Consider the following 12913-nt stretch of genomic DNA (forward strand, 5'->3'; position numbering starts at 1 on the left):
AAATGTAGACATATATTTGATCAGTTTACGTGTGGAGTTATCGGGGTTGCTAACAGCAGAAAGTGGTTGGACCTAATGAACTGGGAGCCCCATTTCTTTCTGAAGTTTTGCAGTTATTCTTTTAATTGCTTGCTTCCTTTGTATAATAAATATGCATTTAAATAATTCGAATATCTAAGTAAGTAAGAGATCCATGGGAGATTGGGATGAATTCATTATAATTGTCTTGGAGTTTTGATGCCTGGTGGGTGCTATATGTATTTAGTAACATATTCTGGTTTTTTGTTTCTCCTTTTTTAATTACAGATGGAGCCTAGTTAAAGGCAGAGCTTGAGTTTTGTCTGTAGATTTCGTAGGCTTTTTAATTAATTATACACCTCATTAGTTTTTAAATTATAGTTGAACAAAGACTGATAAGAAAAATATGGATTTGTTTTGTTTGTTTGCTTTGGGCTTAATATGAATGAGGCTCAAGTATGTTCTATATTTGGATATGGGTATTGTTTGTGTTTTGAATAGATCATGATTAGTAATTAAGTATGCAGAAAAGTATAGTCCACAAATTAATCGGAGAGTATTTGCTATTGTATCGCATTTTTGTACTAAAAGAAGTTTGTTTATCCTTCTTCTACATTTGCGTTTGTATTCTCATCACTCAGGTAATTTCACAGCTTCGGATCCTGAGCAGGTCAGTAACTGCTGGCTGCAAATTTGACAGAGAAATATGGTCTACTGAACTCTCTCCTGTTCTCAACCTGTGGAAGAAACTTAATCAGGTAGGGAAGTAGCTAATTTGAAAATACAACTTCTTTTTTTATCCTGGTAACTATATTAAAATTAAGGTCTAAGGAATTATCTTGAATACTGAAAAATAAGAAGTGAAAAAGTAAATGAAATGAATTTGAGTTGCAAAGTACAATATTATGTGTATGTAATTAGCTATGAAGCCTGTATGTGGGATAACAGGCTATCACTTTTTTCTCCATTTGGAGGTGAGACCACACTCATAGATGAGATTAAAAGCTTGTATGTGTTTCCGAGAACACTAATATATTTTAGATTTGAATTTAGTCTCTTCATTTTTCTAATATTCACAAGGCAATGTTTAATGATTTTAAATATTAAATTAAGTTTTTCCTGTATAATATTGAAATATGATACTAGCGTTAAATTGAGGTGCATTAAAATCCTTGCTACAATGCTTGCAATATCCAATATCACTTCCTTTTTGTTCCTTTGTTGTTCTGGTTTGGTTTGGAGGTGTTTTTTTTACATAGATAGTAAAGCTTGATTCCCAATCATTGAATTCTTATTGTGGGTATCCGTTTAGCTGTAATGTGTGCGAATTCTCTTTGAAACGCCGATACTACGCGTACTTGGGAAGGATCCCTCTCACCTCATACTAGGTGCCTCCTAGACTTTTTTCTCCTTAGTGATAAGTAATAGATCACAGACATTGCGGCCCAAAAACATGTCTTGTACACAACAACGTTGGAATGAAAAAAATCTTTCACTTACTCAGATAACCACATATGAAGAAGTAACATGAGGTATACATTAGGATTTGCCATTACATTTTGAAATCTCTGATTAAATTCTCATTTGATCCATGCTAAGTGTGTGATATGTCATGTTTTTGTCAAAATAATCATTTGGTACTAGATAGCTTCATGTTGAAATCTGTGGCCTCTGAACATGGACTGCTATTAACCAGGTCTGTGATCCTGTGAGAAAAAGCAGTATTATTTCAGTGTGACACCTTCCATTATATCTTACTGACTGAGTTAAATACACCCTTAGGCCTGCAAACCTTCCTTACAAGAGCTCAGAAGAAACTCTTGCATATATGTGTACATATACAATCAGAAAATGAGGTTTTCTAGTGTTTGGAAGACTGATAAAAGAGGCCAGTTTTAAACCGTAAAACAAAACTGCATTACATTAATACTCATTAACAGCACACATTGCTGATGGCTAGTTCTTTATCATTATTAATCATCACCACTGCAAATTCAAAGCACTTATTCTCTCCTACCGTTGCCCTCAAATCTGAGATGTCCTTTCGTATGAGTTTTCAGGCCTTTACCTCTGTTCCTGAACTACAGGCTGGGTGATGCTTAGGTGGGGTTATTTTTCAGGCTGTAGCAGGTACCTTATTGTGTAACTTGACTGTTTTGCTTTCCTGCTTCATTGCCTCTTTTTGTCTTAAAGCAAAAGCAATCTGGTTAGTTCTTAAGGTCTCCCTTCCTCACTGACCAGCAGGTTGCCATCAGCTTGTCCATAATTCTCAGGCCTCTCTTTTCAGTCTGTGCCCATACTTCCAAGAAGTTGGCTATTGTCCCATGTTTCAACTTCACATCATAAGAGAAGACACCTGGTACTGAATTCCACTTCAAAGAGCAAACTCTCTTAACAAGTTGATAACAAGTCTAGAAGGCCACTACTGGGGCTTTGCACAGTTAGCGTAAGACCTAGTTAGTGTGGCCTGTTCTTGGCAAGAGCAATTTTATTTTTACAGGACCATTGGGTACAAAAATTTTATATATTGTTTGTTATGCTTATTGTATTATGTTTGCGTTCAAAAAAAGCAAATATTAATTAAATATTGTGCTTAGTGTGCAGTACTTCTATGGATGCAGGAGGCCTCTGGTTTAGCTACAGAAGCAATCTGTTCACTAAAGATAAGCATCAGCCTGACTGATTTAGAATATTTGGGTAATCTCTGGCTATAATCCCTTGCCACTGACCATGCTACCATTCTTTAGTTTCCTCCTGTGAGTCACCCTGTAGCTTCTCTGGTTCAGTGGCCAGTTCTTTCTGATTTTTTAATTTGTTGCTTTGAAAATAGCCATTTTTTACCACACTGTATCTGAGAACTTTCTTTAGAGATGTAAAATGCTGTCTTTGATCGATGCTGTCATAAGGGCTCGATTTGATTTCCTAAAAATTAGGCTTCTAGCACTATTTAAGAAACCATCGAATATTCGTGGCCTTGCAGATATTACACAGAATCCACATGAGACGTGTGATCTGCTGGAGTAGCATCTAGAGGCAGAATGAGACATCTCAAATGTCAATAAATGCCTGCCTGAGTCAAGCTTGTGGTGCCTATCTATTCTTCGGCTTAATTTTAAATACAGGAAAATGAATTATGCAATATTTATGTGTTCTCTCCTTCTCCTCTCCCAGTATTTGTAAAGTCACCGTATGCATCTGTGTTTGACCTACATTTTTACTGCTCATAATATCTAAAAAAAGACTCCTATATAATCTTGATTTTTTTTTTATTTTCTAACATTTTTATGTTGTTAGCAGATTAATTTCTTTATCTTCTGAAGATCTCCTTTAGCATAGGATGACCTCTGACCTTGTGTTGGGTTTTTTTGGGGGACATTTGCTTGAGTGTTTCAAAAAATTTAAATAATAATGTCCTTTATAAAAATTAGTTTTCATAGTCTGTTCAACAAATGCTTGCTTTAAGCTTTGAAAAGGTGTAGGCATCTTTAAAAATTCCTCATACATTACATATACTTCTACATTCTAATTTGTTATTGATAGCTCAATGAAGGCATCATGTTTGTCTTCAGAAGTTTTAAATTAAGACATGGGAATTAGAATGAAGAAAATAGTTGAATTGCTGCTTAAGTTAACAACCTTACGTTATTTTATTTATGCATGAATGGGCACAGAATATGATAAAATGATTTCCCAGGTATGAAGAAGTAAAATCACAAAAAGTATCTATTCCTGAAGTCTACATAGAATTGTTTTCCCCTCAATTTTGGAAGCATTTACATTTAGCAGACTCTTTATTATAGAATCATAAAGTCGTAGAATAGTTTGGGTTGGAAGGGGCCTTTAAAGATATCTAGTCCAACCCCCCTGCCACAGGCAGGGACATCTTTCATTGGATTCGGTTGCTCAAAGCCCGGTCCAACCTGACCTTAAACAATTCCAGAGATGGGGCATCCACAACTTCCCTGGTCAGCCTGTTCAAGTGTCTCACCACCCTCATTGTAAAAAATGTCTTTCTTATATCCAGTCTAAATTTACCCTCTTTCAGTTTAAAACCATTGCCCCTTCTCCTGTCAGCACAGGCCCTGGTAAAAAGTCTTTTCCATCTCTCTTAGAAGCCCTCTTTATGCATCGGAAGGCCATAACAAGGTCTCCCCTGAGCCTTCCCTCCTCCAGGCTGAACAACCGCAACTCTCTCAGCCTGTCCTCGGAGGAGAGGTGCTCCAGCCCTCTCATCATTTTCATGGCCCTCCTCTGGACCATCTGGGATACAGCACTCCAGGTGGGGTCTCACCAGAGCAGAGTAGAGGCACAGAATCACCTCCCTTGACCTGCTGGCCACGCTGCTTTTGATGCAGCCCAGGATGCGGTTGGCTTTCTGGGCTGCAAGTGCACATTGCTGGCTCGTGTCCAGCTTTTCAACCACCAGTATCCCCAGGTCCTTCTCAGCAGGGCTGCTCTCAATCAGTTCATCCCCCAGCCTGTACTGATAACGGGGTTTGCCCTGAGCCAGGTGCAGGACCTTGCATTTGGCCTTGTTGAACTCCATGAGGTGGTGGTTATTACTATTATCTTCTTTTATCCATTGGATGCAGACAGTAGTAAAGTAGTGGCAGATGGAATAGATGCTGGCAATACCTTCCATTTTATTTACAAGAAGCAATTATTAGTCTTCTACCTGTCAAATGTGCTTATCACTAAGGGTAGTTGGAAATAACGGTCAAATATCTGTTTCAAACTACTCAAACTCAGGAAGTGCCCAGTATAGATCTGAATTGAGTCTAGCTAAACTATTTATAAATTCAAAGCAGTTTTAAAAATCAGCTACCTTGTATTCCAGAGGCAAAAAAACTCTCAGAAGCTTGTTAATATGTAGACAAAGATTAAGTATGTTTTTAAACATTTTTATTCCAGTGCTGAGTATGTAAATGAAGGATTAACTCAGAAAGGATTATCTTACAAATACCTTGAAAATAGTTATTGTACATCTAAGTGCTGATGCTTCTGAAGCATACAAAATTTACCACTTGACATGGGTTTGTCCTGTAGAATTTATATTGGAGTAATTGATCATAATCTTTAAGTGTGGACATATTTTTGTCTGTACACTCTCAATACTGTATGGTGATCACTTTTGTGTTTTGTAATCTAGTGTTCAAGTTTAGATAAAATAATAGCATTTGACTGTGTATTTCTCTGGACTAAATATCAGTGTTTCATCGTACACAAATCAGTCCAAATAATTTATAGTATCTAATACAGGTAAATTGACAGAATCTCTATGGAATCTATGTTGTAAATGAATTTCGGAAATCAGTGATAAAACAAACAGTTTACCTAATATTGGACAACATTTCACAAATCTGTAAATGGACAGTTAAACTTCTTAGTCATATGCCCACTGAAGAATTATACCACATTAAAGTGTGTAAAATAATACTTGTATTTTTTCATGAGTGCAAATTTTAATCTCTCAATCAATAGTATTGAGTGCAGCTAACAGAGGCAGCAAATGCACGCAGCAGTTGGCACAGCAGTTTGTGCAGAAGAGCTTGGAGAAGACCAGCAACTTCGCTCAGTGGAGGATACACCTTCTCAGCAACCATAGTGACGTGCCACAGGGCACAGCCCCCAACTGCTGTTGGAGCAATGGACCCTCTAAGATGAGAACTGACTCAGACAGAGCTTCAGAAAGAGGATGGAGCTCTACAGCTCTTGAATTATAGGCAGTGCCCAATGCCTCTTCCTTAGGCTGGGGCAGCAGGAGGTAGTCTTCTAACCTGCGGGAGATGTGTGCTCGGTTGAGGATTTGCATCATCAGTTTAAGGGGCTGTGAGAGGAGGAAGTCAGTGGACTTAGCAGCATCAGAAATAGATTAGCCGGATTTTTTCTGAGACGCTGCAGCTTGAAGAGCTAAGCCTCCAACTTTCCTGAAGGAGGTACAGGTGGAGTCTGCATCTGTGGGATAGGAAGTAAAGACTTGCAGGATGGCAAAGGCTGGAAACCTGTGCAGGGATGGGGTTAGGGAAACCAGAGCGTATCTGGAGTTGAAGCTGGTGAGGGATGTGAAGAGCTGTACTGGTGTACGGGGTTTGGCTGGGATGGAGTTAACTTTCCTCATAGCGGTGGATATAGTGCTGTACTTTGCAGTTGTGGCTAGAACTGTGCTGGTGCTAGACCATGGGTATTTTGGCTGTTACTGAGCGTGCTTGCACAGCATCAAGGCTTTCTCTACAACCTCCCACCCCCCAGAAAAGCTGGTAGGCTGGGGGTGGGCAAGAGGTTGGGAGGGGACATAGCTGGACGGCTGACCCAAACTGACTGAAGGGTTATTTCATTCCATGTGACATCATGCTCGGTGATAAAAGCTAAGAGAAAGGCTGGGGGGGGGGGGGACGGGGAGGGCATTCATTATTAAGGCGCTTGTCTTCTGAAGCAACCACTATGCACAGAGGCTCTGCTTCCCAGGAAGTGGTTGGACATTGCCTGCTGATAAGAAGTCGAAAATAAATCTCCTTTGGTTTTGCTTTGCTTCCTCGTGCAGTCTTTGGCTTTTTTTTTTTTTTTTTCCCATTAAACTGCTTTTATCTTGGCCAACAAGGTTTTTCATCGTATTTTCTCCCCCTGTCCTGCCGAGGAGGGGATTGGTAGAGTGGCTTGGTGGGTAGCTGACAGCCAGGCAAGGTCAACCCACCACCACCATGTATGGCTGGGCTGGCGTTAACTTTCCAGCCTGTAACTTAGCAGCAGGTGTGGTGCTGTTAACCCATCACAATGGCAACAAAAAGGGTTTCTACAAGTACGCCAGCAATAAAATGAAGGTTAGGAAAAGTGTAGGTGCGCTACTGAATGGAAATAAGGACTTGGCCACAGAGGACAGCTGAAGTACTAAATGCCTTTATTACTTCTGTTTACTGGTAAGTCTGGCCTTCGCCAACCCCAGGTTGCAGTGGCAAAGTACAGAGCAAGGAAGACTTACCCTTGGGAGAAGAGGATCAGGTTGGGGAGTGTTTAAATAAACTGAATGTAAACAAATCCACACGCCTCATGGGATGCACCATGTTCCTCACCAGTGCTGAGGAAGCTGGCTGGTGCCGTTGTGAGGCAGCTCTCAGTTATCTTTGAAAGACCAGTGTGATTGGGTAAGATTCCTGAGGACTAGAAGAAAGCAAACGTCACTCCTTTCTTTAAGAAGGGCAAAACGGAGGATCCAGAGGACGATAGGTCAGTTAGCCTCACCTGGGAAGGTGATTGAGCAAATAGTCCTGGAAATTATTTCCTTGGGAATTATTTCCAAGGGTCATTGAGGTGATTAGGGAACAAGAGCATCTGTCATACAAGGAAAGACTGAGAGAACTGGGAATATTCAGTCTGGGGAAGACAAGGCTTGGGGGGAATGTTATTATTTAGTGTGTATTGGCTGAGGGGAGGGAGCAAAGGAGACAGAGACAGACGCTTCTCAGTGGTGTCCTGTGACAGGACGAGAGGCCATGGGCACAAACTGACATACAGGAAATACCATTTAAACATAAGACAAAACTATTTACTGTGAAGATGGTCAAACACTGGAACGAGGGGTTGTGGAGTCTCTGTCTTTGGAGGTACTGAAAACCTGACTGGATACAGTTCTGGGCAACCTGCTGTAGGTTTGAGCAGAGAGTTGGACTAGACAATCTCCAGAAGTTCCTTCCAACCTCAACTGTTTTGTGATTCTTTGAATAGTAGTCCTCTGTGGTCAGTTTTGAGAGCTATCACAGTCTTTGTGGCCCAACAGCAAAAATGGCAGATATGTATTGGAAATTTTAGCTCTTTCATTTTAGACATTTTGAAACAGGAAATAATTCTTATATATTAATACAGTAATGAGGACCTATATGTTGCTTTTTCAGAAATATTTCTGGAAATTGGCTCCTTTTTCCTCTCGCTGGCGTACATTTTGCAAAGCCCTGTTAAATGTTACTACCAGTTATTCAGATATTCTGAAATCTTTAAGCTGGGGAGTTTATTATTCTTATTATATAATACTCATATGCTTATATAATATTCATATTATATATAGTATATAATATTTTTATTATTAATACTCAGATTATATTAATACTCAGATGCTCAGTATGAGTTTGCACAAAAGACTGTTTACTTGAAAAAGTGAAGCTATCACTGAATAAATGATCAAACAAATGTTACACAAATTTTTAAAAAAATGTTCCCTAATGTGGAAGGATGGCCCACTACAACCTGTTGGCCAGGTCTGGGCCACCAGAATAATTCAACCGGACTGCGTCCTGGTGCCCGTCCTCTTCCCACATAGCCTTCTGACATGACAGATCAGGATGTGTATAAGCACTGCATTGGCACATAACTGGATCGGTTGGAAATCACTGTCCAATGGAATTCAGGCGTCGCCCATCATATAATAGTTTTCAGAAAACCAAAAACATATCAGGGTGCAACAGGGCTGCATAAGTGTTTCGTCATGTCCAAATGTCTATTTCTCATGAGTAGAGAGAGGAAGGAATCAGTGCAATATTTTTGTTGCAAGGTGAATGGATTTTCTGCCTTATTTCAGGGAAACTCTTTAGTACCTCCATGAAAGTTGTAAGGCCGCCCCATAATAAAAATTTGGAAGCAACTGCTTCAAAATTATTTTTGCTCAATATATAATCATAAGCTGCCATGACATGTTCTGCCTTATCTTTTACTGTGTTTGTAAATTGAAGGCTAACTAATTTTCACAAAGTTGCATAATGTTGCAAAACAATTGCAAAAGTAGTTTTGAAAATTAATGGGTTGTTGCTCTTTTACCTAAAACATTAGAAACCTCAGCTTTAACAAAAACAGTGTTTTTTTTTCTCCAAGGAAAATCAGTGAAGCAGAAATACAGAGTCATTCTTGTATTTTCAACAATGGAAGATTTGTGTAATAAACCGTGGGGCTAATATCTAAAAGGACAGGCAGAGAGACTTGGAGGAGGAGGCAGAATAGGTACATCAAAAGGCCAATGGAGGTTTCTAAAACCCACCACCAAAACTGAATTTTGAATCAAATGCAGAACTAGTTAGTGGAGGTATATGAGTTTATTTTCATTATATTTGTTACATTTCTGAGGGGGCAGTTTTCTGAACATACTGGAGTTTGAAAAAGCTTGAGTTTGGGAGGGTAATGCAGGAGAGCTCTGGAGCTGCTTAAGTGCAACTATACGAAGTCTTATATTGTACTGAGATAGTAACAAGTACAGAAGTGAAAAAGGGAATATGATCAAAGTCTCAAAATACACCTAATTTAATAGTGGTAGCATAATGCAGTAGTTAATGTTAAAGATTAGAAGGTATCTTCAGTTTCTTATGATTAGAAATAGCAGTCAGTACTTCAGCAGTTCTTCATCTTAATTCCCAAGCAGGTCATAAGGATATTTTTAAAGCTGATACGAGTTATATACATAATGGATTTTAAGGGAATGTGATAGAACATTAAATGTATAAGCTGCTATCAGTATTTGTGTTTAATTTTCCTATAAAAATGACAGATGGGTTGTTTTAAAAAATTCTCAGGAGAAAGCATTAAAAAGAGTGATGAAATGAATATGCAATTCATAGGAGACTGTTATGTAAAGGGCGGTATTGAAGAACTTAGAGGCCTTCTCTTTCAGTAAGTTTTTTGTGAATTAAGACAGTATATGTGAAAGTCTGAGCAAAGCCTGCAAGTTTCAGTGTCTTTGTTCTTCCTTTTTCGTGCCATTAAATACTCCAGTAAGAAATTATCAACTAGCTTGTGCTAGTTTTACATTACAGTTTATATATATACACTCAACAAACAATGGTCTCAGAAAAACTGAAGCTAAACTGTTTACTGTGATTTCAGGATGCATGCAAAGACAAAATACAAAACATAACATTTCTAAATACTGTATGTTTCTTATACTTTGAACAGTAATTAGCTTAGTCTTTCACCTATCTTTTCTTATATTTTTGTTTGGTAGTTGAGTGCAGTATGAACTTGAAATTAAAAACACATGAAAGTTCTGACAAATTTATAGCACCTGGGAATGATTATGGAAGCAGACATCCTGTGTGTTCTGGAAAGTAAGATGCCATGAGATGGTTCAGAAGTTCATTTAATCTGAAAAAAAGTAAAAACTATTTGTTATTTTAAGAAGAGATACTTCAGAAAAAGTAAAATCTGATTTTACCTTTAATAGGTTTCTAGAAATCGAATCATAGAATCACAGAACCATAGAGTTGGAAGGGACCTCTGGAGATCATCTAGTCCAACCCCCTGCCAGAGCAGGGTCACCCAGAGCAGGTTGCACAGGAACGCGTCCAAGCGGGTTTGGAATGTCTCCAGAGACGGAGACTCCACCACCTCTCTGGACAGCCTGTGCCAGTGCTCTGCCACCCTCAAAGGAAAGAAGTTCCTCCTCATGTTTAGGTGGAACTTCCTATGCTCAAGTTTGTGCCCATTACCTCTCGTCCTGTCCCTGGGCACCACTGAAAAGAGACTGGCCCCATCCTCCTGACACCCACCCTTTAAGCATTTATAAGTATTGATAAGATCCCCCCTCAGCCGTCTTTTTTCCAGACTGAACAGACCCAAATCCCTCAGTCTTTCTTCATAAGAGAGGTGTTCGAGTCCCCTAATCATCTTGGTAGCCCTTTGCTGCACCTTCTCCAGCAGTTCCCTGTCCTTCTTGAACCGGGGAGCCCAGAACTGGACCCAGTACTCCAGGTGCGGCCTCACCAAGGCAGAGTAGAGGGGGAGGGTGACCTCCCTCCACCTGCTGGCCACACTCTTCTTGATGCACCCCAGGATGCCATTGACCTTTTTGGCCACGAGGGCACATTGCTGGCTCATGGTCATCCTGTTGTCCACCAGGACTCCCAGGTCTCTTTCAGCTGAGCTGCTCTCCAGCAGGTCAGCCCCCAACCTGGGCTGGTGCATGGGGTTGTTCCTCCCCAGGTGCAGAACCCTACACTTGCCCTTGTTGAATTTCATAAGGTTCCTCTTTGCCCAGCTCTCCAGCCTGTCCAGGTCTCTCTGTATGGCAGCACAGCCTTCCGGTGTGTCAGCCACCCCCCCCCAGCTTTGTGTCATCAGCAAACGTGCTGAGGGTGCACTCTATCCCCTCATCCAGGTCATTGATGAATATATTGAAGAAGACTGGACCCAGTAGTGACCCCTGGGGAACACCACTCGTCACTGGTCTCCAACTAGACTCTGTGCCCCTAATCACGACCCTCTGAGCTCTGTCTTTCAACCAGTTATCTATCCACAGCAAAATATATTTATCTATAGCAAAATATTGTTTTCCCAAAGGCTAGGGTTTTCTTTTTGCCTTTGTGCCTTGTAGATTTTTCCAATAAAGGTTTAAATTCCATAATGAATTCAGTGCACCATCTTGTCATATGGCATGTTGGCAGTTTCAGAACACATGCTAAAACATACTTACGTAATAAGCTGCATATGAATTAAGGTTTGTAAAATTATACCACCTCTTGAAATTATTGAATAAATTTGGACTTTCAGTGGCTGTAATGGAATGGAAATAAGTAATGAAAATGTCAGCGTGACAGCAGTGGTACCTCTCAGAGTCTGAGTTACTCAGGAGATACACAGAATATTATATTTATTTTGTATTTATTATTTATTTGTATTTAATTTGCTTCCAGGTTGAACTAGTCTTATCAAAGAAGAGCTATATTTGGCAGCTGGTTTATAGTACCCTATACAATCTTGTTACGCTGAGTACACTACTGCTTTTTATATTGACGCATTGACACGGTAATTCATCTAAGTGAAGATTTTCCATAAATTCCAGTACTTTTGAAGTAGTTGGGTAGACAGATTTGTCTCAGAAGAGTGGTGCCTTTATTGAACATTTCACGGACAGTACTGAAAGTATCATTATAGTTTTAATCCAGTGTCAGGAAAGGGGAGATATCTGAATTACTTCAAGGCTAACAAGGTCATATGAAGTATTACAAATTAAACAAATAATATGTTGTGTAAAATAATATTATTAACTGGACATCATGTGTTTTTTCTTAGAATTCTAACCTGATTCATCAGAAGGTGTCTCCTCCTGTGGAGCAACAAGGATCTCCAATCTTATCATTCATTACTCTGGAACAATTCAATGCCATTCGCCTTGTGCAAAGTGTCCATCAGTCACTTGCTTCTTTAAGTAAAGTCATCAGAGGTACCTCATTACTGAGTTCTGAAGTACAAAGACTAGCAAGCGCTCTGCTAAATCAGAAGGTAAGTCATTTTGTCATGAGTATACATTATAAGAAATGAAAAAAAACCAAGGAAACAATAAAATTCTGATACATATTTTCATGTCACCATTTGTTCTAAGTTCTTTTATTGATAGAGACTCTAAAATGGAGTTCTTGTATTGATATTGACTCTAAATCAGAACCACGTTTTTTCTGGAGTGAAAAGCCAGAAAAATGTTGCTTTAAGTACTTGCAGAAGCTTCTGAGTATATTGTACTTTCATCAAGCTTTCTCTTAAGGACAAATCTGGTAAGATTAGAAGTTGTGGAATACTATTTCCATTTCAAATACCAAATTATGCTAGATAAGTCAAATATATTAGCCAGTAGAACATGTGAATCTGTCCTTTTCCTTCCTTTTTACAGTTTCTTAAAATTTAATTGTTACTGCAGTTGTAATCACAATTTGCTCTCTGCATGTATTTGGCATGGTTTATTGCCATATGACACCAGATGCACTGTGCTTATCATATCAACCTATCACCTCACTCTGTATTCTTGATATGTGAGAAAAGCAACCAAATTTTGTACGTGTACTTTCTCCATGTTTTCGGGCAGAAAACTGGGTATGTTTATGAACTGATACAATTAGTGACAGCAAATTTACATGCTCTGTTATTAATA

At 39.2% G+C, this 12913-nt stretch overlaps 1 protein-coding gene across 3 annotated transcripts in view; it reads left to right on the forward strand.

The window, feature by feature from the left end:
- DYNC2H1 (dynein cytoplasmic 2 heavy chain 1) overlaps positions 1 to 12913 on the forward strand; it is a 178041-nt gene that overhangs the window by 130860 nt on the left and 34268 nt on the right. For all 3 annotated transcript variants that reach the window (XM_063330001.1, XM_063330007.1, XM_063330017.1), the window contains exons 83-84: positions 660 to 776; positions 12061 to 12270. In XM_063330001.1, coding sequence (XP_063186071.1) covers positions 660 to 776; positions 12061 to 12270 — 327 coding nt within the window. The remainder of the gene's footprint in view (positions 1 to 659; positions 777 to 12060; positions 12271 to 12913) is intronic.

The sequence above is a fragment of the Chroicocephalus ridibundus genome, chromosome 1 (genome assembly GCF_963924245.1).
Source record: "Chroicocephalus ridibundus chromosome 1, bChrRid1.1, whole genome shotgun sequence".
Classification (NCBI taxonomy): domain Eukaryota; kingdom Metazoa; phylum Chordata; class Aves; order Charadriiformes; family Laridae; genus Chroicocephalus; species Chroicocephalus ridibundus.